At 44.0% G+C, this 26248-nt stretch overlaps 1 protein-coding gene across 2 annotated transcripts in view; it reads left to right on the top strand.

The window, feature by feature from the left end:
• The window catches only part of LOC121291029 (ephrin type-B receptor 1), a 550430-nt gene extending 524497 nt beyond the window's left edge, over positions 1 to 25933 (top strand). For both annotated transcript variants that reach the window (XM_041212061.1, XM_041212060.1), the window contains 5 exons: positions 2399 to 2548; positions 8559 to 8752; positions 12712 to 12867; positions 14510 to 15468; positions 25568 to 25933. In XM_041212061.1, the coding sequence (XP_041067995.1) occupies positions 2399 to 2548; positions 8559 to 8752; positions 12712 to 12867; positions 14510 to 14618 (609 nt within the window). In that variant the 3' untranslated portion in view covers positions 14619 to 15468; positions 25568 to 25933. The remainder of the gene's footprint in view (positions 1 to 2398; positions 2549 to 8558; positions 8753 to 12711; positions 12868 to 14509; positions 15469 to 25567) is intronic.
• The last annotated feature ends 315 nt before the right edge of the window (positions 25934 to 26248 follow it).

Raw genomic sequence — 26248 nt, 5'->3', positions numbered from 1 at the left:
ATCCAGGCGTGACCCCTCAATTTGTCACCATCTGAATGGGACACCCCCCAAATTGTTATGACCCGAGTGAGGAGGGGTGAACTGGCTCCCCATCTTTATTCAGCAACCACCCTTTATTGGTCACAACAAGATTTAATCTGAAAAGTATCCCTTTCATGGATACCTTTTTCCCTGACCCAATTGTTCTGGTTTTGATGGAGCCAATTTGATCAGACTTTCTTGAGTTAAAGGTAAGAATAGGTTTATTAACTGCTAAAGGGAAGAAAGTATAAAACACATGCATATATGGTCATACAGGTTAGAAGTAAGAATTTAGCTTGAAGTAAGTGATATGTATATTTAAAAAAAGTTATACAGAACAGTCCTTGACTCATGGGGAGTAGGTGATTGACCGTTCTGGTCTTTGCAATTTTAGATTCCAGTAGAATTAACTCCAGCAGATGAATGGTCAGATTTGAGGTTCCAGTAGTGTTGACTCCGGCAGGCAGATAGTTGGTTTTGAGGTTCCAGTAGTGTTGAATTCGGTGGAGAGAAAGAGAGAGATCAGGATACCTGCAAAATGGGGATTTGCAGGGGTACTATGTGTGGCTGTTACTTCTGAGTCAAACTTTCAGCACTTGCTTCTTCAGAACACCCACCAACAGACACTGGGGCAGCTTTTCAGTTCACTTTTAACACCTTCTTTGTGTATTCCAAGTGGGAAGCAAATTCACAAATCTTTCTGGCCATTGCTCACAGGATTTCTTGATGAGATGATACTCAACTCCCTTTATGTTCCATTGTCTCTACCGGAGGGAGGATTTCATTTCTGGATGCCTTTAGAAGTATCTTGTCTGGCAACAGGGTGGGATTCCATTAACTCTTAGGGAGCCACCCTCCAGCATTCCAGCCAATGGCTTGTGTACATTTTAAAAACTTATTTTTTAAGTCCAATATTTCCACATGCAATTCAGTTTCTCCTTCATTATCATAACAATTGTATACCCAAGTTGAAAGGTATTTGACATGCCAGGGAAAAGATAAGTGGCTAAGGTAAGAGGGTAGCGTTTGGGGGGTTGGGTGGTCAGGTCAGACCTCTGGGCAGGGGTGGTGGGTGGGGGGCAAGGGGAGTATGTGTTGGGTTGGGGCGGGCCTCGAGGTGGGGGGTGTAGTCGTGGGTGGGTTGGGTCGGATTGGACCTCGGGTGGAAGAAAGATTTGGGGGTCAGGTTGTGCCTCATTGGGTGGGGTGACGGACGGTGGGGTGAATCAGATTGGGCCTCGGGGTGGGGGCAAGAGTTGGGAGTTGGGCTGGGCCTCGGTGAGTGGGGGCAGGGCGGGTGGTGGAGCGGGTCGGGTAGGGCCTCAGGGTTGGGGGTGAGAGTCAGGACTCGGGCCTTGGTTGGCGAGGGGGAGAGGGGGTGGGGGCCAGGAGGGATAGTTCCATGGGGTTGAGGGAATCTCATGAGGTGGGGGGAGTCCCTTGGGGAAGTAGTCGAGGAGTCAGGAAGTGGGAGGATCTCCCAGGGGTTTGGGGTGGTGGGTGAGACCCCTCAGGGTTTGGTCTGTACAATAGTTACCCAGAAGTTAGAAATGGTTGTAATTCTTCGAACTGTTTCTGAGTAACTATTACTGTAACACAGTTGGAGCCACCTGAAGTTTGTGATTTAAATTACATTTTTGGATAGTTCCCAGTGAAGGGCAATTTGCCTGGGGTTGTTTGAACTTCTCAGGCAATTACCCTGCAATCTTTATCTGGGAACTTCGGAGTTGGGGGTGGGGGGGGGGGCGGTGGGTGCATGTGTGGTTCCCCCCAAGTTACACTGCCCTACAGCTTGACCTGGAGGAATTTTCTGCTCATCCAGTACTGAACATCAGACAAGCATCCGATAATTTAGCAACTTATATTTATATAGCGTCTTTCATGACCTCAGGAGGTCCCAAAATACTTCATAGCCAATGACGTGCTTTTGAAGTGTAACCTTTATTGTGATATAGGAAAAGCAGCAATTAACGTGTGCGCAGCAAGCTCCTTCAAAAAACATTACATACATTGCCAGATAATCTGTTTTAATTATGTTGTTTGGGACATAAATATTGGCAAATATACTGGGGGAACTCACCTGCTCTTCTGACTGCTGGGATGTTTTTTACATCTATTTGAGACAGCAGTCAGTTTAACATTACCAGATGACAGTGCAGCATGCTTTCAGTATTGCAACAGTGTGGCTGCTTGGATTATGGGCTGCTCAAACTTCTGTGCTAAATCTTAAACCAGCAGCCTTCTGAGTTGGTGGTGACGGCGCTACCTATTGAGCCGCAAGTAGCATGAAGAAGCTGCCAAAGCCTCTTTACGTAGAGAAACACCATAGCTGCAAAGAGAGAACCTAACACAGGACTGCCATTAACTGTTTGTACAGGGTGGAAAGATCCCCGTGCGATGGACTGCACCAGAGGCGATTGCATATCGTAAATTCACTTCAGCCAGCGATGTGTGGAGCTATGGAATTGTTATGTGGGAAGTGATGTCATTTGGAGAGAGGCCTTACTGGGACATGTCAAATCAAGATGTAAGTACATATGTCAGAAAAAACAAGTGTTCCTAATCCTTATACAATGCAACCCAAAAAAAAAAGAAACTATTTTGAGAATTGGATAAAAGGAAAAATGCATAATTGCTGAAAAAGTAGAATAGAGAAACACTGGAAATACATTATGGGTTAAATCAGCGTATGAAAGAGATAGACAAATCTATCCTTCAATCTATCCATTTATCAGAAAAAGGCCTGATGAATGAATACATGAGTCAGAATTAGATTGGCTTTCTCTTTCACAAGTTAACTGACCTGCTCCTTATTTCTGGTAAGATCTGTTGGTTATTAGCACCTTAAAACTCTTGATTTCAAATGAATCTGAATGGTCCTGGCACTGCATAACCAGCCAGTGAATTAGCGGTAAAGTATTTATTGGAGAGCCCATCAAATCTTCCTTAGAACATAGGCCCTGATTTTAACCTAGGCCTTGGGCTGGATAGTCACCATTGCTATAGAGATGAGGCTGGGTTATTTTAATTCCCAGCTCTCATTAACATGCCAGTTGTCTGCCTCTGCCCATTGGCATGCAAAGAGGTTTAGGAAAGGCAATTCTGGGAATGTGTCTCAATGGTTGGGGAGAATGATGGTGGGGAGAGCTCAGGGCAGGAGGAGCTTAAATTTCCTTTGTAAGGCCCAGAGGCCAGGACCTTCCAGGACCTCTTCATGTCCAACCCTATTCTGACTAGCTTCAGCCTGGCACGAAAACGGCAGCAACCTTCCCACTCAGATCTAGGTTAAACTTGCTGTCAGGGCCCAGTGGATCACTGGATCCCTGATGTACATATTTAAAGAAGGACCCTGCTTGTTTCAGATGGGTGTCTTTGGCACCTGCTCAGAAGGGCAGGTTAAAATCAAGATTGGTGGCGAATTAGTGGGTAAGCCATTTTAACTACCCAGTCTCCTCTGGGCAAGTAGGGCTAAAATTCCCCCATGAGTTCTCTCCTGTTCTATTTCACTAGGGTATATAGTGTGAACTGTATATCCATGCAAAAATTGCATGTGATTTTCTCTCATTTTTTTTCCATAAGAATATTTTCCCCCTCTAATTGGTGTTCTTTGTTTTCTTTTGAGAGTGCGTGAAATAACTGGGATTGAAGTCATTTCTTTGTCTTGATCAACAGAGTGGTGCTGCTGTGCATAATGACAAACTGATTAGCAGCTAATGGGCTTTGATTAGTGATTTGCTTTTTCCTACATGAGCTCCCAGCTTTCAAGCAGATGCTGCAGCACCTTGACGACTCTGAGCCTGTGGATCAAGCAGATTCTGTCTGCATCTTCGACAGAAGCTGACACCTGCTCTAAACTCCACGACTTTGAGCACTAATTTTCAGGTGTTCATGCTGAAGAAAAACCTGATAAAGATAAAATCAGGGTACTTTCTAAATGATAAAAAACTGTGGAGGAACACAGAAATTTAGGAATCCAAGTACATAGATCAGTTAAAGCCTGCCCAGAAGGAAAAACCGGTTCGGACCAGTTCACTCATTTCCCAATTTTTACTGGTGTTCCATTTTAAGGTACACAAGACCAATTCGGCCCAATATTCTTATTTCCCAGTTTTTACTGGTGTTCCATTTTAAGGTATACAAGGCCAATTCGAACCAGTATTCTTATTTCCCAGTTTTTACTGGTGTTCCATTTTAAGGTATACAAGACCAATTCGAACCAGTATTCTTATTTCCCAGATTTTACTGTTTATTTTCCTTTTGAGTGTGGACAGATTATAAAAAGGCAAAATCAATGTTGGCCTTTATTTTGAAAGGTTTGGATTACAAAGGAGTAGAAGTTATTCTTCAGTTAAACAGAACTTTGATCAGACCCTCATACTGGATTCCATTCTGGGCATCACATCTCCAGAATGAGACATTGGTCATGGAAGGGCTGCAGTGCAGATTCATCAGAATGATGCCAAGGTATAGAGGGTTAAATTAGGAGAACAGGTTTTGTTAGCTTGGCCTGTATTCCCTTGACTATAGCAGATTGAGGGGTGATCAGATTAAGATGATTAAAATGTTATAAAGATTTGATAGGGTCGATACAGAGAATCTATTCCCTCTGTTGGAGAATTGACAATGCGAAATAATCTTAATCCCTCGGGCTTTCTTCACCATTCAGTTAGATCATGGCTGATCGGTGCCTGAACTCCAGTTATCTGCCTTTGGTCCATATTCCTTGATGTCCCCACCTAATGATAAAACAATTTATCTCAAGCTTGAAAGCTGCAGTTGGCCCAACATCCACAGCCTTTTGGGAGAGAGAATTCCATATTTCCACTCTCCTTTGTGTGGGAAAGTTCTTCATGGCTTCACTCCTGGATGGCCTAGCTTCAGCTTCATTTCATGTCTCTGAAAGAATCAATTTCAGATTGGTTGGACCTCTGAACCCAGTTGCACACACATCTGCGATTTGTGCTAATCATTTCCAACCATTTTTATGATTTAGCTCTTGATTGGCAGATAGAATTAAATCATTTCAGATGATATACATTATGACATTTCTGGCAGTCAGTTGGTGCTGAATGTTCTGCTCTGGAGTTGCCTGGAGTTGTCTAACATATAATAGAAAGTAAATACCTGACAGAAAAATAAAAGCAGTTATTTTCAGCTGAGAGTATTTTTGACATCAACCAGCAAGTGTTAACATAGTTCAAATGTTAAATTCACCGTACTCCTGTTGTTAGTCAATCGCATCTGCTTTGAAGGCGCAGTAGGTCACATGTATACAAAATCTTTGAATAAAGTTGCCCCCTGAAGTGTGATTCACTAACAGTGCTGCTTAGATGTAATCTGCTTAAAGGTAATTATTCTGAGCATTAATGAGGTTACTTTTTTTAACACTTATTTCTGTTTCAACACTTGGTTTTGATGAGGGCCTCAGGAGGATTGGCAAGAAAGAATTATTGAGTCTGACAACCTGAGAGATCAGAGACTTTGGCTGAGTATGGGAACCAGCTTTACTCTCCCAGCCATGCCAGAAGGATCTATCCATTAAACAAATGCTTTTTTAAAATCAACAGGGAATAACACAAGGACATTAAGGCTCAGTACATTGTTAAGGTTGACTAAGGTCAATGAACAATGACATATGACTATAATTAACCGCTGTTCTCTGTGTTCAATTAGTTGACCTTTCAGAAATCTACCTATCAATATAACCTACTGTCGGGGGAGGGGGTGGTGGTGGGATAGGGCTTTAATTTTCTCCAGTTAATATTCTTGTGTGCTACTTTAACACAAACATTGAGTAACACCAGCAGTAAGATAACAGACCAGGATTTAACACAATATTGTGAACTGTTAATCATTATACACTAGTCTCTCCTTAGCTCCCAATATACAGGCTCTTCCAGCTCACCGTACACTAACTACTTCCATTTATTTCAACTCTTTAATGTTGTAAGCTGTTGCAATGTGCTTCATAGGACTATAAACAGACAAAACAAATTGCCACTGAACCAAAGAAAGAAGGCATTAGGACAGGTGACCAAATGCTCGGTCAAAGAGGTAGCTTTTAAGGAGTGTCTTAAAGGAGGAGAAAGATGGATGAGGCAGGAGATTTAAGGAGTTCCCAAGTGGCCGAAAAATGGGACAATGACAATTAGAATTAGAAGAGTGCAGAGGTCCCAGAGGGTTGTAGGACTGGAGGACATATTTTTATTATTCATTCATGGGGTGTGGGCATCACTGGCTAGGCCAGCATTTATTGCCATTCCTAATTGGAGTCATATGACCAATAGCCTAGACCAGATAAGGACAGAAAGTTTCCTTCCCCAAAGGGGCATTAGTGAATCAGTTGGGTTTTTACAACAATTGTCAATGGTCATCATCAGACTTTGAATTCCAGATTATTATTGGATTCAAATTTTGCCATCTGCTATGGTGAGATTTGAACCCAGGCCCCCAAAACATTAGCCTGGGTCTCTGGTCCAGTGACAATGCTACTACACCACCAGCTCTCCTTACAACCATAAGGCAAGGTGAGGCCATGAAGACATGAGAACTATAAAATGGAGACTTTCAGGGACCGGGAGCCAATGTAGGTCAGCAAGCATGGGAGTGATGGTTGAACAGGACTTGGATAAGATATGGACAGCAGAGGTATAGATCAGCTCAAGTTTGTAGAGGGTGGAGAATGGGAGGCCAGCCAAAAGAGCATTGGAATAATTGAATCCTGAGATAACAAGGTCATGGATGAGGTGTTCAGCAGCAGATGGGCTGAGACAAAGGGCAGTGATGAGTGATATTACAGGGATGTAAGCAGACAGTCTTAGTGATGGAGAGGATAGACATCTATTGTTCAAATCTAAATCCTCACACTATCTCCCCTCTAACTTATCCTTAGCATCAACTCTTTACCTCCTTCACTCGTCCCTTGACAGCAATCTGTGTTAAAACCCAGGCTTCCTTTCAACTATTTCTTACTTCCTGATTTATCTCATCTTTCTTTCCTATAGAAAATCGCTAGATCTTTACAATGATGAAGACCATTTGGCATATTATAGTTTATCCACCCAGAGAACCATACTCTATGTGGGAATGTATTTCATACATTGATCACTCTGAGTACACAGACCATTCATGGAGCCTCTTTGTCCAGTTAGTTGCCAGGCTTTTCATCACCTTTCTCCTGTGCAGATACATTGGCCAGGGAATTGGTTAACTCTGCCTATCACCTGCTATGATCCTATGTAGTTGCTTCATATGGGCTTGTTGTTTAAATTATTTCAGAGTTTCTCTGCACCACTCTGCCCAGAATTCCATTCCAAGTGGAACATAGGAACAGGAGTAGCCTATTTGGCAATCATTTAGATCATAGTTCACCTGTCTGCGCCTCAGCACCTCAAAAATGCCTTTGCTTCATATCCCTAACCCTTTTGCACAAAGAATAATTTCCAGATATCGGCCCTAAATTTGGCTTTTCCTAGTTGAAACTGGAATTTAAACCTAAGCACCAAGCATTGGTGTACATTGTACATTGAAATGGTTGAAAAGTGATGATCTACCATAGAGGACACAATTCCCTTGTGTCAGCCATGACTCAGTGGGTAGCACACTGCCTGGAGTGAGAAGGGTGTCGATTTAAGTGCTGCTCGTTTGGCTGACCTCCCATTCTCTACCCTGTACAAACTTGAGCTGGTCTAGCCCTCTGCTATCCATATCCTATCCTGCACTAAGTTCTGCTCACCCATCACTCCTCTACTTCCTGATCTGCATTGGCTCCCGGTCCCTGAATGCCTCCATTTTACACTTCTCGTTCCTCTCTTCATGGGTTTCACCTCTCCCTAGCTCTGTCATGTTCACCAGCCCTCCAACCGTCTGGGAATTCCAAACTCCTCTAATTCTGCCCTATTTTGCATCACCAGTTTTCATTGTCCTACTATTCCCAGCCATGCTGTCAGCTGTCGAGGCACTAAGGTCCCAAATTCTCTCCTTAAACCTCCCCACCTCACTACAACTCTCTCCTCCTTCAAGACACTCCTTAAAACCTACCTCTTTGACCAAGCATTTGGTCATCTAACTTGAGCACAAAATCAGAATTAAAATTTCAGTGCAGTACTGAGGGAATGCTGCACTATTGGAGGGGCTTTCTTTTGGATGAGATGTTAAATTGAGGCCCCTGTCTTCCCTCTCAGGCAGATGCAAAAAAACCCACACCACTATTGGAAGAAAAGCAGGTGAGTTCCCCAGCTGGATTACCCAGTCATTATCACATTGCTATTTGTAGGGAACTTGCTATGAACAAATTGGCTGCCACATTTCCTACATCACAACAGTGACTACACCATGAAAGTATTTTGTTGATTGGAGAAACTGAGGCTGTGGAAGGTGCTTTGTGAATACAAGTTCTCGCTTTTCTTATGGTAGGTAACATCAGCCAGGATCATTCCACCTGATCGCTATTGAAAGTTAATGTAATAAGCATCATAACTTGTGCTGTTTGTTGGAAAATGATTAAATAACTTGTTCTTTTTTGTATATACTTTCAGGTAATCAATGCAATTGAGCAGGACTATCGCCTTCCACCACCCATGGACTGTCCGGCTGCTCTACACCAGCTTATGTTAGACTGCTGGCAGAAAGACCGCAATTCCAGGCCCAAATTCGCCCAGAATGTCAACACCCTCGACAAAATGATCCGGAATCCGACCAGCCTCAAGACCATGGCCACCATCACCGCAGTGTAGGCATTTATCTTCTTCTCAGTCACTGGCCAATCATTGGCAACATTCTTGCTCATTTGATTCAGCCTGTGGCAGTGGTCAAACTCTCATCATGGTTCAGGATGCAATGGGGAAGAGTTTTCATGCTGTCACCTGGGGGTCGGTTTTCATCCTCACAACCCCAAATTTTGGTCGATACCCATCGCTCATGTGGTGAAGACAAAATTCTAATCCAAGGCACATGGTTTGCACACTGGGTACAGAAGCAGTGAAGAAATGTCCTGTAATTTACCACATGTAAGGCAGAGGGGCAATAGATCAGCGCATGAAGTCTGCTGTTGTGTATAAAGGGACTAAAAGATATAGGGCTGGATTTTATGGGGTGTCGGGGTCCCTGCCCACCCCGGCGAAAAACTGCCATTTAGCGGCCAAGAGGAAGTCCTACCTATGAGAATCGCCGGCCAGCCAAAAGGCTGGCAGCTCTCTGGTCCCAGCTGCACCACCAAGACCAGTGGGCTGGGAATCTATGCAGACGCCAACAGTGAGGAGCCATTGAGCTGGACTCAACGTAAGTGGGGGGGTGGGGGAGTTGGATTGGTGAGGCCAGGCTAGATGGCCAGAGGAAGGGGGTGAGGGGCTAGGGTAGACAGACAGTGGGGAAGGTGAACCGGGAGAGGGGGGGTGCTGTAGACATTTTTGGGGAGGGTCAGGCTACATTAATTGGCCACTGAAGAGCCTCAATTGGCTCACAAGCGAGCGGGCCTCCTGACGCTTCCCCCATCATTGGTAACATCACTGCAGGAGTTCCTCAGGGTAGTGTCCTGGGCCCAGCCACCTTCAGCTGCTACGTTAATGACCATCGTTCCATCATAAGGTCAGAAGTGGGGTTATTTGCTGATGATTGCACAATGTTCAGCACCATTTGCAACCCCTCAAATATTGAAACAGTCCATGTCCAAATGCAGCAAGACCTGGACAATATCCAGGCCTGGGCTGACAAGTGGTAAGTAACATTTATGCCACACAAGTGACAGGCAATGACTAGCTCCAACAAGAGAGATTCTAACCATTTCTCCTTGACATTTAATGGCATTACCATCACTGAATCTCCCACTATCAACACCCTTAGGGTTACCATTGATCAGAAACTGAACTGGACCATCCATGTAAATACTGTGGCTACAAGAGCTGGGACTTCTGTAGCAAGTAACTCACCTCATAGCTTCCCAAATCCTGTCCACCATCTACAAAGCACATGTCCAGAGTGTGATGGAAAACTCCCCACTTGCCTGGATGAGTGCAGCTCCCACAACACTCAAGAAGCTGGACACCATCCAGGACAAAGCAGCCCGCTTGATTGGCATCCCATCCACAAACATTCACTCCCTCCACCACTGACGCACAGTAGCAGTGTGTACCATCTACAAAATGCACTGCTGAAACTCATGTCCTTCGACGGCACCTTCCAAACCAACAACCTCTATCACTTAGAAGGAGAAGGGCCGCGGGCACAGGGGAACACCACCACCTGCAAATGTCCCCCCAAACCACACACCACCCTGACATGGAAATATATCGTCATTCCTTCACTGTTGCTGGGTCAAAACCCTGGAACTCCCTTCCTAACAGCACTGTGGGTGTACCTACACCACAGGCACTGCAGCGGTTCAAGAAAGCAGCTCACCACCACCTTCTCAAGGGCAATTAAAGATAGGCAATAAATGCTGGTCTAGCCAGTGACATCTGCATCCCATTAAAAATAGAAAAAAAATGGTTGCCAAGCACATTGGGATGTACTGAGGTTGCAAAAAATGATGTATAAGTACAAATCTTTCTTTATTAGCTTATGTTCATGAAAAATGCCAGCACAACAGGGAGACATTCACATGAAATTACAGAGTTTACAAATCAGAAGCAGGTCATGCAGCCTGACAGGTCAGTGATGGCACTTATATCACATGAGCCTTCTTGCACTCTAATTACCTCTTCCCATCCTGCCTCCATGTATCTGTTTATTTCTTTCTCCCTCGTATATTTTTTAAAATTCATTTACAGGATGTGGGTGTCAGCCTCCCCATGATGACTGATCCTCCCTCACATGCCACAACTTAACTTCACGGCATTCAGGAAACAATGTCCCAGCCAGAACTCCTTGTCCCCATTGGGGCATCCCACCAGTAAACACTGGAGCCATCTCTCTGTGAGGCATACTGCTCGCTATCTTACAGCAAGGTGCTTCAGTTGGAAAAAGGGCTGAAAGAATTATAAGTGAAGGAGAAGGCAGTCTGGAGTCTCCTAAAAATGTGTCTTTTTGTCTGCCAGATTAGGCATGCTGAATCTCATTATTAAAGTTGAACTGGTTCGTGAGCTGTCTTTGACGAACTTCACGAAGGGGTCAAGTAATGTTTGTGCAGCAGTTCTTTAATGCCTCAAATTTAAAATTCCCATCCTTATGTTTAAATCCATCCATGGCTTTGCCCCCTCTTCCATCTCTGTAACCTCCTTCTATAGCCTTACAAAGCCAATGTCAAAATAACTAAAGTCAAACATCCTTTCGAGCAGAATTTAATGAGGTGGTGAAGGCTTAGTCTCTTATTTTCTACAAACTATCAAAACAGGAAAGGGCAACAAATATCTAAGCCCCAGGGAAAATCAGAGGCAACTTAATGTCCAATTCTCCATGATTATAGATATTTATAGCTATGGTTTGTCTTCCCATCCCCAGTCATTCTGAATTCCTACAAAACAAAAGTCAATTAAAAAGCGCCAGGGGCCATTTTGTCCTCTCATGAAAATAGAGAGGACTAATTCTTTCCAGGGTCCAAGGTGGTGTCTCATTACACTCCAACCTTCCTTTATAAACAAAAACCCCATTCATTCATCTAAACTCATAATCTAATAACAGTAACGAGAGCCAGGGCAGCTCGTGGCTTGTAACTGGAACCAAGTGATGTTCTGACTCTTCAACTCATCTCTGCAGACTGTCTGACTTTCAAAAATCATGAAAAAAGTTGACTTGTGCTGCAAGTTTTGTTTTGTGAAACTCCCCAGGCCAAAGCTGATTAATTCATACGTACTTGAGGGATGACCTTGTAAAGTGCCTGTGGAGACATCTTGTGGCTGGACTGTCTCTACTTGAAGAGAATGAATGACAGAATGGGCAACATTTTATTTGTATATAACCTCTTATCTCTAGGGGTGCCCCAAAGTGCTTCTCAGCTTCATAACTTGTTTTTGAAATGTGGTTACTGTTATTTTGTCAACAAATGAAATCACCACTTTGTCGACAGCCTCACAAACAGCAATGAGATACAGGACCAGGTAGTCTATATTTGTAGTGTTGGTTTCTGAGCAAGCACTGCAATAGTAGTTTCCTGTCACCTCTTTAACTATTGCCAACCTGAATAGGCAGATGGGGCCTTGGCTTAAGATCTTGTCCAAAAGACAGCACCTCCAACAGTGCAGCACTCCTTGGTATTCAAAAGATCAAAGAGGTGCTTGAACACAGAACCTCCTGCTCAGAGGCAAGAGTGCTATCCATTGAGTAAAGCTGACACTTTGAAGTCACCTTGAGAGAGAGAAAGTGTCTTATTTTCTCAGGAAAGAACAACAAATAACTAAACTCCAGGGAAAATCAGAGGCAATTTAATGTCCAGTTCTTTCTGATTATGGATATTTCTAGCCATGGTTTTTCTCCCTAATATCACAGACATCCAAACTCCAGTCACTTCTTTCCTATAAAACAAAAGTCAATTAAAAACTGCCAGGGGCCATTTTGTCCTCTCATGAAAATAGGACTAATTCTTTCCAGGGTCTAAGGTGGCGGAGGGTGAGATGGTCCGAAAGAGAGGATTAGAGGAGCAAATGCGTTGATTTGAGCTTTTCTTGAGAACGGGAATGAGAGAGAATTTTGCGACAGTTGTTATTTGTTTGTCAGAGACACTGATGTTCTCTTTTTGTTGTTTGCTAATGAACGCAGGCCTTCGCAGCCCCTGTTGGATCGCAGTGTCCCTGACTTCACTGCTTTCACCTCAGTAGAAGATTGGCTTAGTGCAATCAAGATGAGTCAGTACAGAGAGAACTTCCTCAATTCTGGATTCACCTCCCTCCAGCTGAGCACACAGATGACTTCTGAGTGAGTATCGTAGGGAATGTACAAGCGAGGATTGGAAAAGAAGGTCGATTGGCTCATTCCTCCCAGGATACTAAAACTAACCCTGACTGCCTCTGAAATAATTCCTGCCCGCAGTCACCCTCAGTGAATCCTTCCACATGAGCAGTTGAGGAGAACTGGCCAGGATGTGGCATTTATGTAAAGTCACTAAATGTTGGCACTGTGCCACAAAGACGTGCAGTCAGCTTTCGGAGAATTGGATTACATTCAAGTGTAACAACCCAGACGCACTGAGAAAGTTCCAGGTTCCAAAGTTGATCAGTGCTGGCAGCAGGAAAATCAGTGAGGATTGTCACTCCTGATCACTAACCATTGATCTTCACCATACAAGAGCAGAGGTGTGATGATTTCTACTGTTGTATAGCCTGCTGACACTCACTGAGCAGATGCTGGGTGAGATATCAAAATGCTGTCATGAAAACTTCAAGGGAAATTGAAATCAGGAGAGATGGGGAACAGGCAGTTGAATTCCTATCATTCACTTCACACACTCACCCAAATTCAAAATTTCAGCTCTGGACTAGAGTTAGGCCAGCTCTTTTTGTTCAAACTTGCCACTTGCATTTCATTGTTCAGTGTGACCTCTGCTAAATATTCTATGAAGCAAAATAGGGAGTGTATTCAGGAGATCTATTGCACACTCTTCTTTCACTTCTGGGACCTGAATTCCCATCTAACCATGATTGCAGACTGTTGGATAATGACAGCTGCAGACATGGGTAAAGCTGGGAACTCTCAGAATCACCACCTCCACCTTCCTTCCTACCTCGCAAAGCCCCAACCACCGCACCATACCCACCCACCCCCCCACCACCACCCACCCACCACCTCCCCCCTCCACTCTGCCCCCAATTCAGTCTACAAGAGGTTACACATGGGAACACGCTGGATGAGCTTGTTGAAGGCAGCTCTCTAGATGTGGAAGCAAAGGATTAGGAGAGAAAGCTGGGGGAAGAAGAGCCGATAACAGAAATAATTTATTTTTCTGGAAGAAGCACACATAAAAAAACAGACACATTGACTCACAGAGACACACACACACAATCTCACACTCACACAGACACACACTCACATACACACACATGCACACACAGGCACACAGAGACAGATACACACAAACAGACACAATCTCACACACACACCCACTCTTGCTCTCACACATATGCACCCACATAGACACATGCACACATACAGACACATTCTCACTCACAGGCACATGCACAAACACACTCACACAGACAGACACATGCACAATCTCACATTCACACAGACACACAGACAAAATCTCACACAGACACATAGACATACACACACTCGCTCTCACACATACGCATGCACACGGACATGCACACAGACAGACATGCTCACACAGGCACAGCTGCATGCACACATGCATACAGACACACATACGCACACACATACAGACACACACACTCACAGACACATGTACAGACAGACATGCTCTCAAACTCACATGCAGCACTCTCACTCTAACACAGAGGCACACACACAGAATCAAATAAAACCTAACATGGGAAAAGTGAGATCCCATGAACATACTTTGTTAGTATTATTGAAATAATGATTGTTGTCTTTCCTGCAGGGACTTGCTGAGGATAGGGGTCACTTTGGCTGGTCACCAGAAGAAAATTCTGAACAGCATTCAGTCAATGAGAGGACAAATCAGCCAATCAACTTCAGCTATGGCATGACAGCAGTGGATGATGGGACATGTCTAAACAGCACTGGTGGTGTAAAAGAAAGACGCAGACCATTTCTCATGGGCTCAAGACCATTCTTATGAAGGAAACACATTGTTACTGTCTACCAGACTGATCCTATTCGGAAATCATGCATTCCTGTCCTTAAGAAAAACAAACAAGATCTGGCCGGATAATCTCTTTTTTAAGAAAACAATCTGTCCCTTCATGAAGCCAGGGCCTGTGAAACTGGAATCAAATGAATATCCCATTATTCCAAAGAACATGCTGTGATATTCTTTAATGTTTGTTAGATGCATTTCTTTTTTCTTCATAAGTGATGTTCTTCAGATGTTGGTGCCAAGAGACTGCCCCTTCCCTAAGATGGATTCCAGATCCTTTATATCTTCATATTGAAGATGATCAGAAGTAATCATTCTTTGCTTGCATTTTCTGCAACAATGTCTGTGTTTTGATAGCAATGACTCTGAACGTTGGCAGAACACGAGCCAGCTACACTTGTACAAAGGGGGAAGTAGGTATTTATCAGGCAACATACACAAGGCCTGTGCTTGTGGCTGGCAGGCATTGGTGATCAGACTTCTTATTAACTCTTTGGATTAACTGTATAGAAAAGATGTGATTCTTTTGCAAGCGGTACAAGCGATGGACCCCACTGACCTTGCTTGTAGTTGACAAGAGAGGTGTAGTCGGACAATGATACGAAGTACCTCTGGTGTTACATTACACCGCTCATTAATTGACTCATTTTGAACATTTTGCTTTGTGTGTCGGTGCTTGTTGGAATTCTAGTGATGTCCATTCAACCCAGTGCTCAGAACTTTGCTGCTTCAACTTTCTGGTAAGTCCAGAATTTGATTGCTTCCCTGTTTCCCTTTGATGGCAGAGTGTTGAATAGCCGGGCACTCCTTCTGCAGCCTGACCGAATGCCCACTGCCATTCCTGAGGGTCAGTCTGGGACAATCCCATCATCTCAGTCAATAAGAGCTGCTTCGGTGCCATGTACTAAGTTAGAGGTTTTGATATTGTCCTTTTCTTCCAGGAGTTTATGCATTCAGTTGTCTCAATTCTGTGTTCCCACATTACATTCTCGATGGAATAAATAACAGAAACCAGGCAGTGCTCGGTCTGGTGTTGTAACTATGGCAATCATGAACAATTTACTGCTCACTCCTAAAATGTACCAAAGCTTCATTCCAACAACAACTTATATTTATATGACACCTTTACTGTAATGAAATGTGTGTCACCGAGGCAGAGGCAGTAGAAAACAAAGAATGACACCGAGCCACAGGAGATAATGGCTCAGATATTCCAGTCAGCGACAGAGAGCGTGTATCCGATGCTGACTGCAATTTAAACTGCCTGTTAATCATTTTAACAATGGAGCATTTGCACCTTCTGATGTTGGCTGCAGCAGGGATGCAGGAATGAACAGTCAAGAGGCCAGTTGTCGAGGGTGATTCTAGCACAGCCACAGCCCCTTTTCTCATTTTGAACTAAAGAAAGCCTTTAACGTCTGTCTTCACTTCATTGACTTTCATATATCGCTGTCAACGTCTGTTACTGCGTGGCCCCACCCTACAGACAGTACTAAACTCACACCCACCCACCCCTCAACAATGTCAAAACCCTCCCTCAAACCCCCCCACCCCCTTCAGCCTGGAGTGTGTTTACCCCTCTTTCACCCCAGTGTTCACTCCCCTCAGCCTTCACAGTGTTCACCCTCCTCTCACACACCCTGACAGTGTTCGCTCCCTCCTTCACCCCCTACAATGTTCAGCTCCCCTCACCTCACTTCTGTCCCAAAAATGCTTAGCACCACACCTCCTGATGATACTGACTCTTCCAATATTGGTTGGACAGGAACCAGAGATTCTGGAAAGTGAATTGGGTGAGGGGGTGTGGGAAGAGGTGAGCACTGACTGGAGTGGGGTGAACATTCCTGGGGCAGGGTGGGGGTTGGGGGGGAGGATGGTGAACATTACTTGGGGTGGGGGAAATATTGCCAGGGTGGGGGTGGGTGGTGGGAGCATTGCTGGGGCAGGGGTGAACATTGCCAGTGTGGGGATGAACATTACCGGGGTGAGGTGGGGGAACATTACCAGGCTGGGGGTGAATATTACCGGGGTGAGGTGGGGGGAACATTACCAGGGCGGGGGTGAACATTACCGGGGCAGGAGTGAACATTGCCGGGGCTGGGGGGAACATTACCAGGGTGGGGGGGGAGCATTGCCGGGGCAGGTGGCGGTGGGGGGAGCATTGCTGGGGTCGGTGGGGGGCACATTGGTGGGGCGGGGGTGGAATCATTGCCGGGGCAGGACTGAACATTGCCAGACCGGGCAGGGAGGGGGGGGATCATTGTCGGGGCAGGGTGGGGGGTGTGAACATTGCTTTAGTTGCCATTGTGCTTTGATACTCCAGCTGATTTACTGAGTTTCACTAGTTTTATACCTGCTGTGAGAATTTCTAAGTAAATCCGTATAAAACCAGGGTAAGCATAGTGCAAACAGCCCAAATTTCCATGGTTCTGGTGATCTGATCCCACTGTTGTTGGAGTTGAGGAGCCATCTGGACAGCGTAAAACCGGCAATTAGACCTTCCAAGCTTCCTGCACAAGTAGTGTGGATGTGTGCATGTCAGGACTTCGTCAGGGTCCTGACTGGCATCAGGGACTTAACTTAAGTAAAACAACACATATAGGAGGATTTGGGCCATTAGGTCAGATGACCAAAGGCTTGTTCAGAGGGGTAAGCTTTAAGGAGTGCCTTAAGGGAGGAAACTGACATTGAGAGATGGAAAGGTTTAGGGAGGGAATTCCAGAGGTCTAGACAACTGAAGGCACAGTCACCAATGGTGGAGTAATTAAAATTGGGAATGCACAAGAGTCCAGAATTAGTGGAACTCAGATATCTTGGGAGGGTTATGGGGCTGGAGGATATTACAGAGATAGTGAGGGTCAAGGCCATAGAGATGTTTGAAAATAAGGATGAGCATTTTAAGATCAAGACTTTCCTTGACCAAGATCCACTGTAAGTCAGTGAGCACAGGAGTGATAGGGGAACAGGACTTGCTGTGATTTAAGTCACGGGCAGCAGAGCTTTGAATGACCTCAAATTTCCGGAAGGTCTAATGTATGAGAGCAGCCAGGAGTGCTTTGGAATAGAGGCATCGGTGAGGGTTTCGACAGTCGATGAGCTGAGATGGGCAAATACTTAAATAAATTCAAGATGAAGGTAAATCACAGCATGTCTGATTTACCCACAATTTATAACCCCTCGAAATTCTGTGAGCACTAGGGGACAGTTGGTGCTTTTGAGACAGAGACTGACAGGTTTTTGTTGAGTACGAGTAACTAGAGATATGAAGCAAAAGGAAGTAAATGGAGTTAAGAATCGGATCATCAACTGAGTGGTGCAGTAACCTTGAGTAACTGAACTGCCTACCCTTGATCCTAATGTTTCCATATGATCCAGCTCTGAGTGCTCTCCCCCTATCAGTCTCTTTGGGCTATAAGAGAGGGTCCATGTGTGATAGAGGAGTGCTGAAAGGAGTAGACTACAAAAAGACATCAAACCAACAGTGAAAAATCAGACCATTTGGCCCAGCTGGATTGACCACATTTTATACTCCGCGTACACCTCCTGAAACGATAATGACCTACTCCCGCCCTGCTCCCGAGTTCCTCTTTGTTTCTTCACCCTCGTCTATGCAGTACCTGCATTTTCTGCTCCACCCTCACCATATGACAATGTGTTCCACATTCTCGCTACTCACTGGGTAAAAATTGCCGATGACTTTCAACTGTTAAAAAAGGGAGAAAACTAGCATTTATGCAGCAGCTTTCACAACCTTAGGATGTCCCAAAAAGCCCTGTAGCAAATGATGCCATTTTGAAGTGTTGCTTCTGTTGTTTTGTAGGAAACGTGGCAGCCAGTTTGAACACAACAAAGCCTCGCAAACAGTAATGTGATAATGGCTAACAAAACTGCTCTAGTGATTGTGGGATAAATATTGGTCAGGACACTGGGGTTAACTCACCTGCTGTTCTTCAAAAATATTGCCACAGGATCTTTTACATCCACCAAAAAAGACAGGCAGCATTTCATCTGAGAGATGGTACATCTGGGAGCTCAGCAAGCCCTCAGTACGTCTGCACTAGAGTGTCAGCCTGGTCTCTGGAGTGGAACTTAAAAACACAATCTTCAGACTCAGAGGTGCAAGTGTTACCAAATGTGTACTCTGCTGGATTCTGTGTACTCTATAGCCCGTGATGTCCAAGCTACAAAATCACTGGGTAATTAGTGGAGATCAGGTGGCAGAAAACTTAACCTCCTTGTTGCAGACTTCCAAGGGACGACAGCAATTCCCCAGAGCATCCAGTGTGGGGGATGAGGAATGCGAGAAAGTCTGTGAACAAGCCATGAATTTCTGATGACTAAGATGGACTTCACAGCAATAGAAATGTCATGTCGGTAACGCTCCTTTGGTTTAGCATTGATGGCCACCTCAATCCTAAGGGTAGCTGTTGTGGGAAAGCAATTGGTGAGACTGAGACAGAAGTGGGTTCCTAACTGGTTGGGGGCCTAAGGCACATTGGAGGTGAGGGTCTTTTAGAGTGTGATAAGCAATGTTGGACACATGACATGCTTTACGGAGCCTGAGCATGCTGAGTCGCTGAGCGGGAAATGCTTTCCACTCCTTTCTGTTCTTATTTATGTTCCTTGTGGCAATAATCAACACATTTATTTTAGTTCCGTAATAAAATGGAGTGTTCCTGAAACAGAAGTGAGAGTGAATGCTTGGCCAAGGTTGAAGGAGGGAAAGCAGAAAAGAGGCTCTGTTCTTTCAGGGTGTTGGTATTTAAATATTTATACGCGACAGCGGATTGGCAGTCACCACATTCCTGATCTTGAACACTGTTCAAAGGTTACTCTCTTCATAGCTGACCTCTCTGACAGACTGTACCTCAAGCTAAACAAATAAGTGGAAGGGAAAAAAAATCCTCCATCTAAACTCTAGGGAGCTGCTGTCAGAATTTGAAAAATGACTGAGGAAGTGCTTGTTGAGTGACAGAGCCCAGTGGCAGGCAGAGTCTGAGAATTGGGAGCGTGGTAGTGACTGGTTTCACAGGAACTCCACAACCAAGGCACCAAACATATAAAGAAACACAGTCTCACCACTCCAGCCCCACTCTGTTATATTCTGTAAAGACTTTCCAGACAGCAAGCACATATGCCACCGTTAGACTTTGCTGTGGACCACACATTTACACTGAATTTACAGCATGGGCTCAGGCCATTTGGCCCAGCTGCTTTATGCTGGTGCATATGCTCCACACAAGACTCCCCCCAGCCTGCTTCATCTCCATTTATCAGCACACCGTGTTCCTTTCCCCCTCGTGTTTATCTAACTTGCCCTTGACAACATCTATGCTATTTGCCTCAACCATGTGTGGAGTGAATCCAACATTCGACCTGGGCTTTTTGGGACACCTTAGGGTGCCTTGCAGCAAATGAACCACTCTCTGGGCTAAGAAATTTCCCCTGAATTCCCTACTGGATTAATACCTCAACATCCAGAGGCAAGCTTTGGCAGTATTGCCAACCATAGTTGGATGCATTCCTGGAGGTATCATTAAATGATATACTATCTCCCCCACCCCCTCTGGTTCACCAAATTTTCCATCCTCACAGAATGTCACCTTTCCATAGCAACTGGGAAGCGAATGGACTCTTCACCAATCAGCTGGATGGTTGTTGACAGTCAGACAGTCTTTTTTCCCAACTAACTTCTATAGTCTTGTAACTTGTAGGCTGGTGGTTCAGAATAGCATCAACAGCATAGGGTTTAAATCCCCATTCCGGCTGAGATAGACTTCAGACCTGCCTCTTAGTCCTGCCCCATAGTAAAATTACAGCACAAGCTGTCGTTCAGCAACCCTTGAGTAATCGAGGACATACCTGAAGAAGATTGAAAGAAAATTTTGAAAAAAAACACTTTTTTTCTTAGTGCCCTATGATCTTTCTCCTGAGTTGCTATCAACAGCCCTGGAGATTAATATTCAGTTCTGCAGACTCCAGGGAAATCCTGGAGGGTTAAGCAACACTAGGCCTCAGTTTGCTGAAAGGAATCTTTAAAGTACCCAGCCTGTAAAATAAATAGGGATTAAAGCGTCATTTATTAATCAACATATGGAAGTGAATTGAAGGCAATCAACCATACAATAATCAGTTCTATATATAAATTAAATGCCAAAATAAATGAAAAGGTTAAACCGACAATGAATGATTCATGCTTTTAGTTAAACAAAAAAAAAGATGATATCAATATGGATTGTAGTTAGGAGCTGTGGTAATGTATTATTGAAGGAAAGATCATCGGGGTCACTGAATGCTGCCTGAATGGTGAAAGCATTATCAGACTGTTAGGGTCATGTTCCTAACCCATGCTCAGCTCGCCACCTTTGTTCAATCAGATCCTGGGACGCAAATTATTATTTATTTGACACGGTGACTGAATCGAAGTTTTGAAGGTTACGAGTGCTCTGACAAAGTTCAGGCAAACCAATTGCTCACTGTGGGGAAGGGTTAAGCACCAAGGGATACAAACTTAAGAATTAGGAGCTTAGGTGGAAGGAGAGGTCAGGGAACGTCACTTTAATTGCCTTGCTGGATGAGTTACCAGGGAAAGTGATTGAAACAGGCCATGTACGTGGGTTAAATAGGTGATTAGTAGGGCGAGAGATATGGCGAGAGGCTGGATTTTAATTCATTCGAGGGGAACGGACTCTTGGGCTTCATGTGCATTGAAGGATTTTATTACAGGGTTACATAAGGCATATAACAAATCATGCTGGATTAAATTATGTAAATCAACAGAATAAGATGAGTACATTGCTAATTAATTTCTCCAATGGGCTTGTGCTGAAAACCTCATTTACATATTTTTGGTTAGCTGCTGGTGTCAGTCGTGCAGCTGGAGCTAGCTCGTCGATCATGGGTGGGAACAGGGCTATTTGTTGAAATGTGGCTGGGATGTAGCCAAGGCTCTGAGCTGAGTCTGAAAATGGGGCGATGGTGCTAATTGGGAGGGGGAGGGGGAGGATTGGTGACAGGAGCAACCTGCAATTTATGGTGGACCTGAGAGAAGGAACTGCTGCTCCTCCTGGTTTCACATTCAGCAAAGCCAAAAGCGTCAGACTTAACTTTGGGACAGCTGCAAGTGACCACCTTTAACAGCCGCTGCTGTGTTCCTGAGAAAATAGACTGCAGAATGCACGATGCGCACTGTATGCAGGCAGGATCTGATTTCACCAAGTGGCCTGCAACAGTGAAACCATAGGGCACCCTAACCAAGATGACAGACTGAATGTGCATGGACACTGCAAACCATATTGGGTCCTGTCATATACATTTTCTAATCAAGTACCTGGCTGCCTGAAACCGGGTTTCTAGTCCTCTGTTTTTATTCTCCATTTCCACCAATCAGTGCTTTTACTCATCATCTCCTTAGAGCATTCCTGATTCAGCCTTTCACAGCTAGCATCAGACCCAATGACCTGCCTTGATTTACTGGTCAGTGATTAGACATGGTCTCTGTCTCGGATGGAACCGACTTATACAGTAGGAATTGGTCAACCCTCATATGGACACACTTAACATCCCAGCCAGATATATTGCTGACCTCTATTAACCCATGAAAGTCTGCTGAGATGTTATGATGCAGTGATGACTATTACCCTCACAGGACACAACTTTGCCATCATTGTTACTGAAGAGCCTGGATGATGCAGCATATATTGTAGGACAGAAGCCCTATGGGAAGGGGGAGGAAATTTGGAGATTGAGCAATTTGATAGGGCAGTGAAAAAAATCAATGAGACTCTTGCCTTTATAGAGGTCTCAAGCCCCAAACCAAGGAAATTATGCTAAACCATTATAAATCATTGGTTAGACCCCAGCTGGAGCACAGTGACTAATTCAGGGCACAATAATTTTAGGATAGATATCAAGGACTTCAAGAGCTACAGAGAGGATATACTGGAATAGTACCAGGGATTGGGGAATTCAATTATGTGGAGAAACTAAAGGTTGAGGGGAGATTTAATAGAGATGTTCAAAATAATTAGAGATTTTAATAGGATGAATAAGGAGAAACTATTTGGTAGGAGGATTGGTAACCAATGGATATAGATTGAAGACAATTGGCCAAAGAACCAGAGGGGGAGATGAGGAGAAAATTTTATAAAGCGAGTTGTTGTGATTTGAAAGCATACTCTATAGTAACTTGCAAGAGGGAATTGCAGCAATACTTGCAAAGGAAACATTCTCAGGGCCACTGGGAAAGAATGGGAGAGTGAGGCTAATTTGATAGCTCTTTCAAAGGCCTGATACAGAGACAATGAAGTTTAGTTTTATATTTTGTCATTACTGCAATAACAGTTTTTAGGTGATTAATGTGAATGCAGTGAATAATAAATGATAAGAGTTGCATTTATCATCATTTCATTAGGAGCTTTACTGGTAAGGTGTGAGAATAAAGACTGAGTCATGCTTTAAGGCCCTTATCTGCCAGTATATCTGACTAGGTTTCCCTGGCTGAATATTGTGTGGTAAGGAATTGAGAATAAGAAGATACAGAATTGAAGGTGATTGGCAAAAGAGACAAAGGCAACAGGAGGAAATCTTTTTACACAGCGAATGGCCTGAAAGGTACTGCCTGAGAGTGTGTTGGAAGCAGATTCAATCGTGGCTTTAAAATGGGAATTGTATAAGTATTTGAAGGGGAAAAAATTAAGGGTTACAGGGAAAAATACAGGGGAGTAGGACTAGCTAAATTGCTCTTTTGGAGAGCTTGCATGGGCTTAATGGGCTGAATAGCCTCCTGTACTGTAGCCATTCTATGATTCCATATTTAGGTGCTAGGTAGATCAACTGTGGAATTGTGACCTCTCACAGCTGAACTGTAGAGTGAGATCTCAGAGAGTGAACGGTGATCTCACTGAGAAGCTCAGATGCTGAAAATTACATATCATTATGGATAATCTACAGCACAAAAACAGGCCCCACACATTTATGCTGGCATTTGTATGCCACATGAGCCTCCTCCTACTGTTCTTCATCTCACCCTATCATCATATCCCTCTATTCCGTTCTTCGTCATGTTCTAAAAATAAAAGCAAAAAAGTGCAGATGCTGGAGATCTGAAATAAAAACAGAAAGTGCTGGGAAAAATCCAACAGGTCTGGCAGCATCTGTGGAGAGAGAAACAGAGTTAACGTTTCAGTCCAATATGAATCTTCTTAAAAGAAGAGTTCCAAATCGGATTCAAAACGTTAACTCTGTTTCTCTCTTCACAGATGCTGCCAGACCTGCTGGGTTTTTCCAGCACTTTCTGCTTTATCTCTCATGTACTAACTCAGCTTCCCCTTAAATGCAGAATCACAGAACCACATAGTGCAGGAGAGGCCCTTCGGCCCATCGAGTCTGCACCGACACATGAGAAACACCTGACCTACCTACCTAATCCCATTTACCAGCACTAGGCCCATAGCCTTGAATGTTATGACGTGCCAAGTGCTCATCCAGGTACTTTTTAAAGGATCCAAAATGCATCCAAACTATTCATCTCACCTCTCCGGGTGGTGACAAATTCCACATTCTCACTGTTCACTGGGTAAATATAGTTCTTCTGTTTTTTTTAATTGTATTTATTAGTGATTAATTTATATTTAGGAACCCCAATTTTAAACTTGACCACAAGTAGGAACATAATTTCTTTACATCTACCCTTTCAAACCCCTTCATAGTTTTAATGAACTCTATCAGCTCGCCTCTGAGGCTTAGATTTCCCAGCCCGACCTTGGCAGGATCAGCCGCGGGGGATGCGGTGGCCGAGCCAGAAGTCCATCGACTTTCAGCGGGACCGGACAACCCGGGCAGCAGGCGGCGCTGGAAAATCCGCCATGCCTTCTCTTTTCCAAGGAAAGAGCCCCAGCCAGGTCAATCCTCCCTGATAGTTGTACCGCCACACCCAGGGAGCTGAACAAGTTAAAATCAAAAAAAAATATTTTGAAAATATGAAAAAAATATGTCCTGACATGGGGCTCACTCACGATAACATGAAACTAATAAAAATTCTGCCCAAAAATGTACATTTATTTTTTATTTAATTATGGAAACCTCATCCCGCCCGTGAACGAGGTTTGCTTAAATATCAAAGGCCGCCTGGCCGATTCTCCCGCCCGGCAGCCGTATGTTTGGACAGGCAGTGAAAAATATGTTTAAATTAATTGATTAAGGGCCTTAATTGGCCTCTTAATTGTTGGTGGTCACGCTGCCAGCTTTCGCACGTGCCCGCCGATTGAAATATCATGTAGAATAGTGTGAGATGACATCGGGCGAGTGCCCTGATGTTATCGCGCACTATTTTATGCCTGACCGGGTCAGGCCCGTTCCCACCCCTGGTATGTAAAGTCTTGCCCTATGTTTATATGAGTCTAACATAACTTCTCTGTTATGAATTCTATTCCCCTAGAGGTGAAGACCGATGCATTATTTGCATCTTGTTAGCTTTCTTAATCTGTGTTTTTAATAATTTGTGAGTAGGGAAACCTAGATCCCATAACATCTCTACCCCATTTACACATATTTTCCGATGAGTAGGCAACCTCCTCATTATCCCAAACAAAGTCAACCATTTCACATTGATCTATTTTAGTACTCATCACCCAGCATCTCTGCAACAGATTATCTGGTCAACCTCACTGCTTTTTGTCAACAAATTGCTTGCCAAATATGGCTATAACAACTCTTCAAAAGTTCTTTTTTTTAACCGCAAGACTGCTTTGGGATGTCCTGAGGCAGTGAAAGGTGTTATTACTGTGCAGTTGGGCTCCTTATAATTCCTCTTTTGTCTTGTGTCCTCCTTTCATGCAGGGTAAAGGCATTGCAGTCAATGGAAGGACGTGGGGAAAGTTCAGACAGGATCAGCCACGCTCGGGGTGAACAGAACCAGAAATCCAGAGACTGTAGGTTGTACCTAAACAACCCGCACCCTTTCTTGTGCCCTCATGATTTTTGAGCACTTGTTGTCCCCACCTCTAGGATGTATGAAGTGTGCAGGCATGTTGCAAGCAGCATTCTGTAAATATGGAATGAAATTCTGTTAATTTTTTTTTGCTTTCCCTGTACATTCCCAGTTTGTTATTTGTGTGGAGTATGTTTAAGTTTGTAACAGTTAAGTTTCGGAAAATATTGTACTAAAATGCACTCAATAAAGATTAATTGAACTGATTAAAGACAGAAAAAGCAATCCAATCCTTACTTTTTAGTTTTAAGGCCAAGTTGCCTGGATCACCCAATTGCAAAAGAAGAATTCGGCAAAAGGAGTTTCTTTTTTATGCAACAACTTATGACCTGGAACATGTTGCCTGAAAGGGCAGCGGAAGCAGATTCAACAGTAACTTTCAAAAGGGAATTGGATAAACACTTGAAAAGGAAAACTGTGCAGGACTGTGGGGAAAGGGCAGAAATTGGATTAATTAGATAGCTCTGGCATAACTGGACTTGATGGGCTGAATGGCCTCCCATCTTTGCCAAATTTTTATCTCTGTCTCA

Source organism: Carcharodon carcharias, chromosome 2 (assembly GCF_017639515.1).
Source record: "Carcharodon carcharias isolate sCarCar2 chromosome 2, sCarCar2.pri, whole genome shotgun sequence".
NCBI classification, from domain to species: Eukaryota; Metazoa; Chordata; class Chondrichthyes; order Lamniformes; family Lamnidae; genus Carcharodon; species Carcharodon carcharias.
Note: the sequence above shows the minus strand (reverse complement) of the source record. Positions and strands in the feature narration are given on the sequence as shown.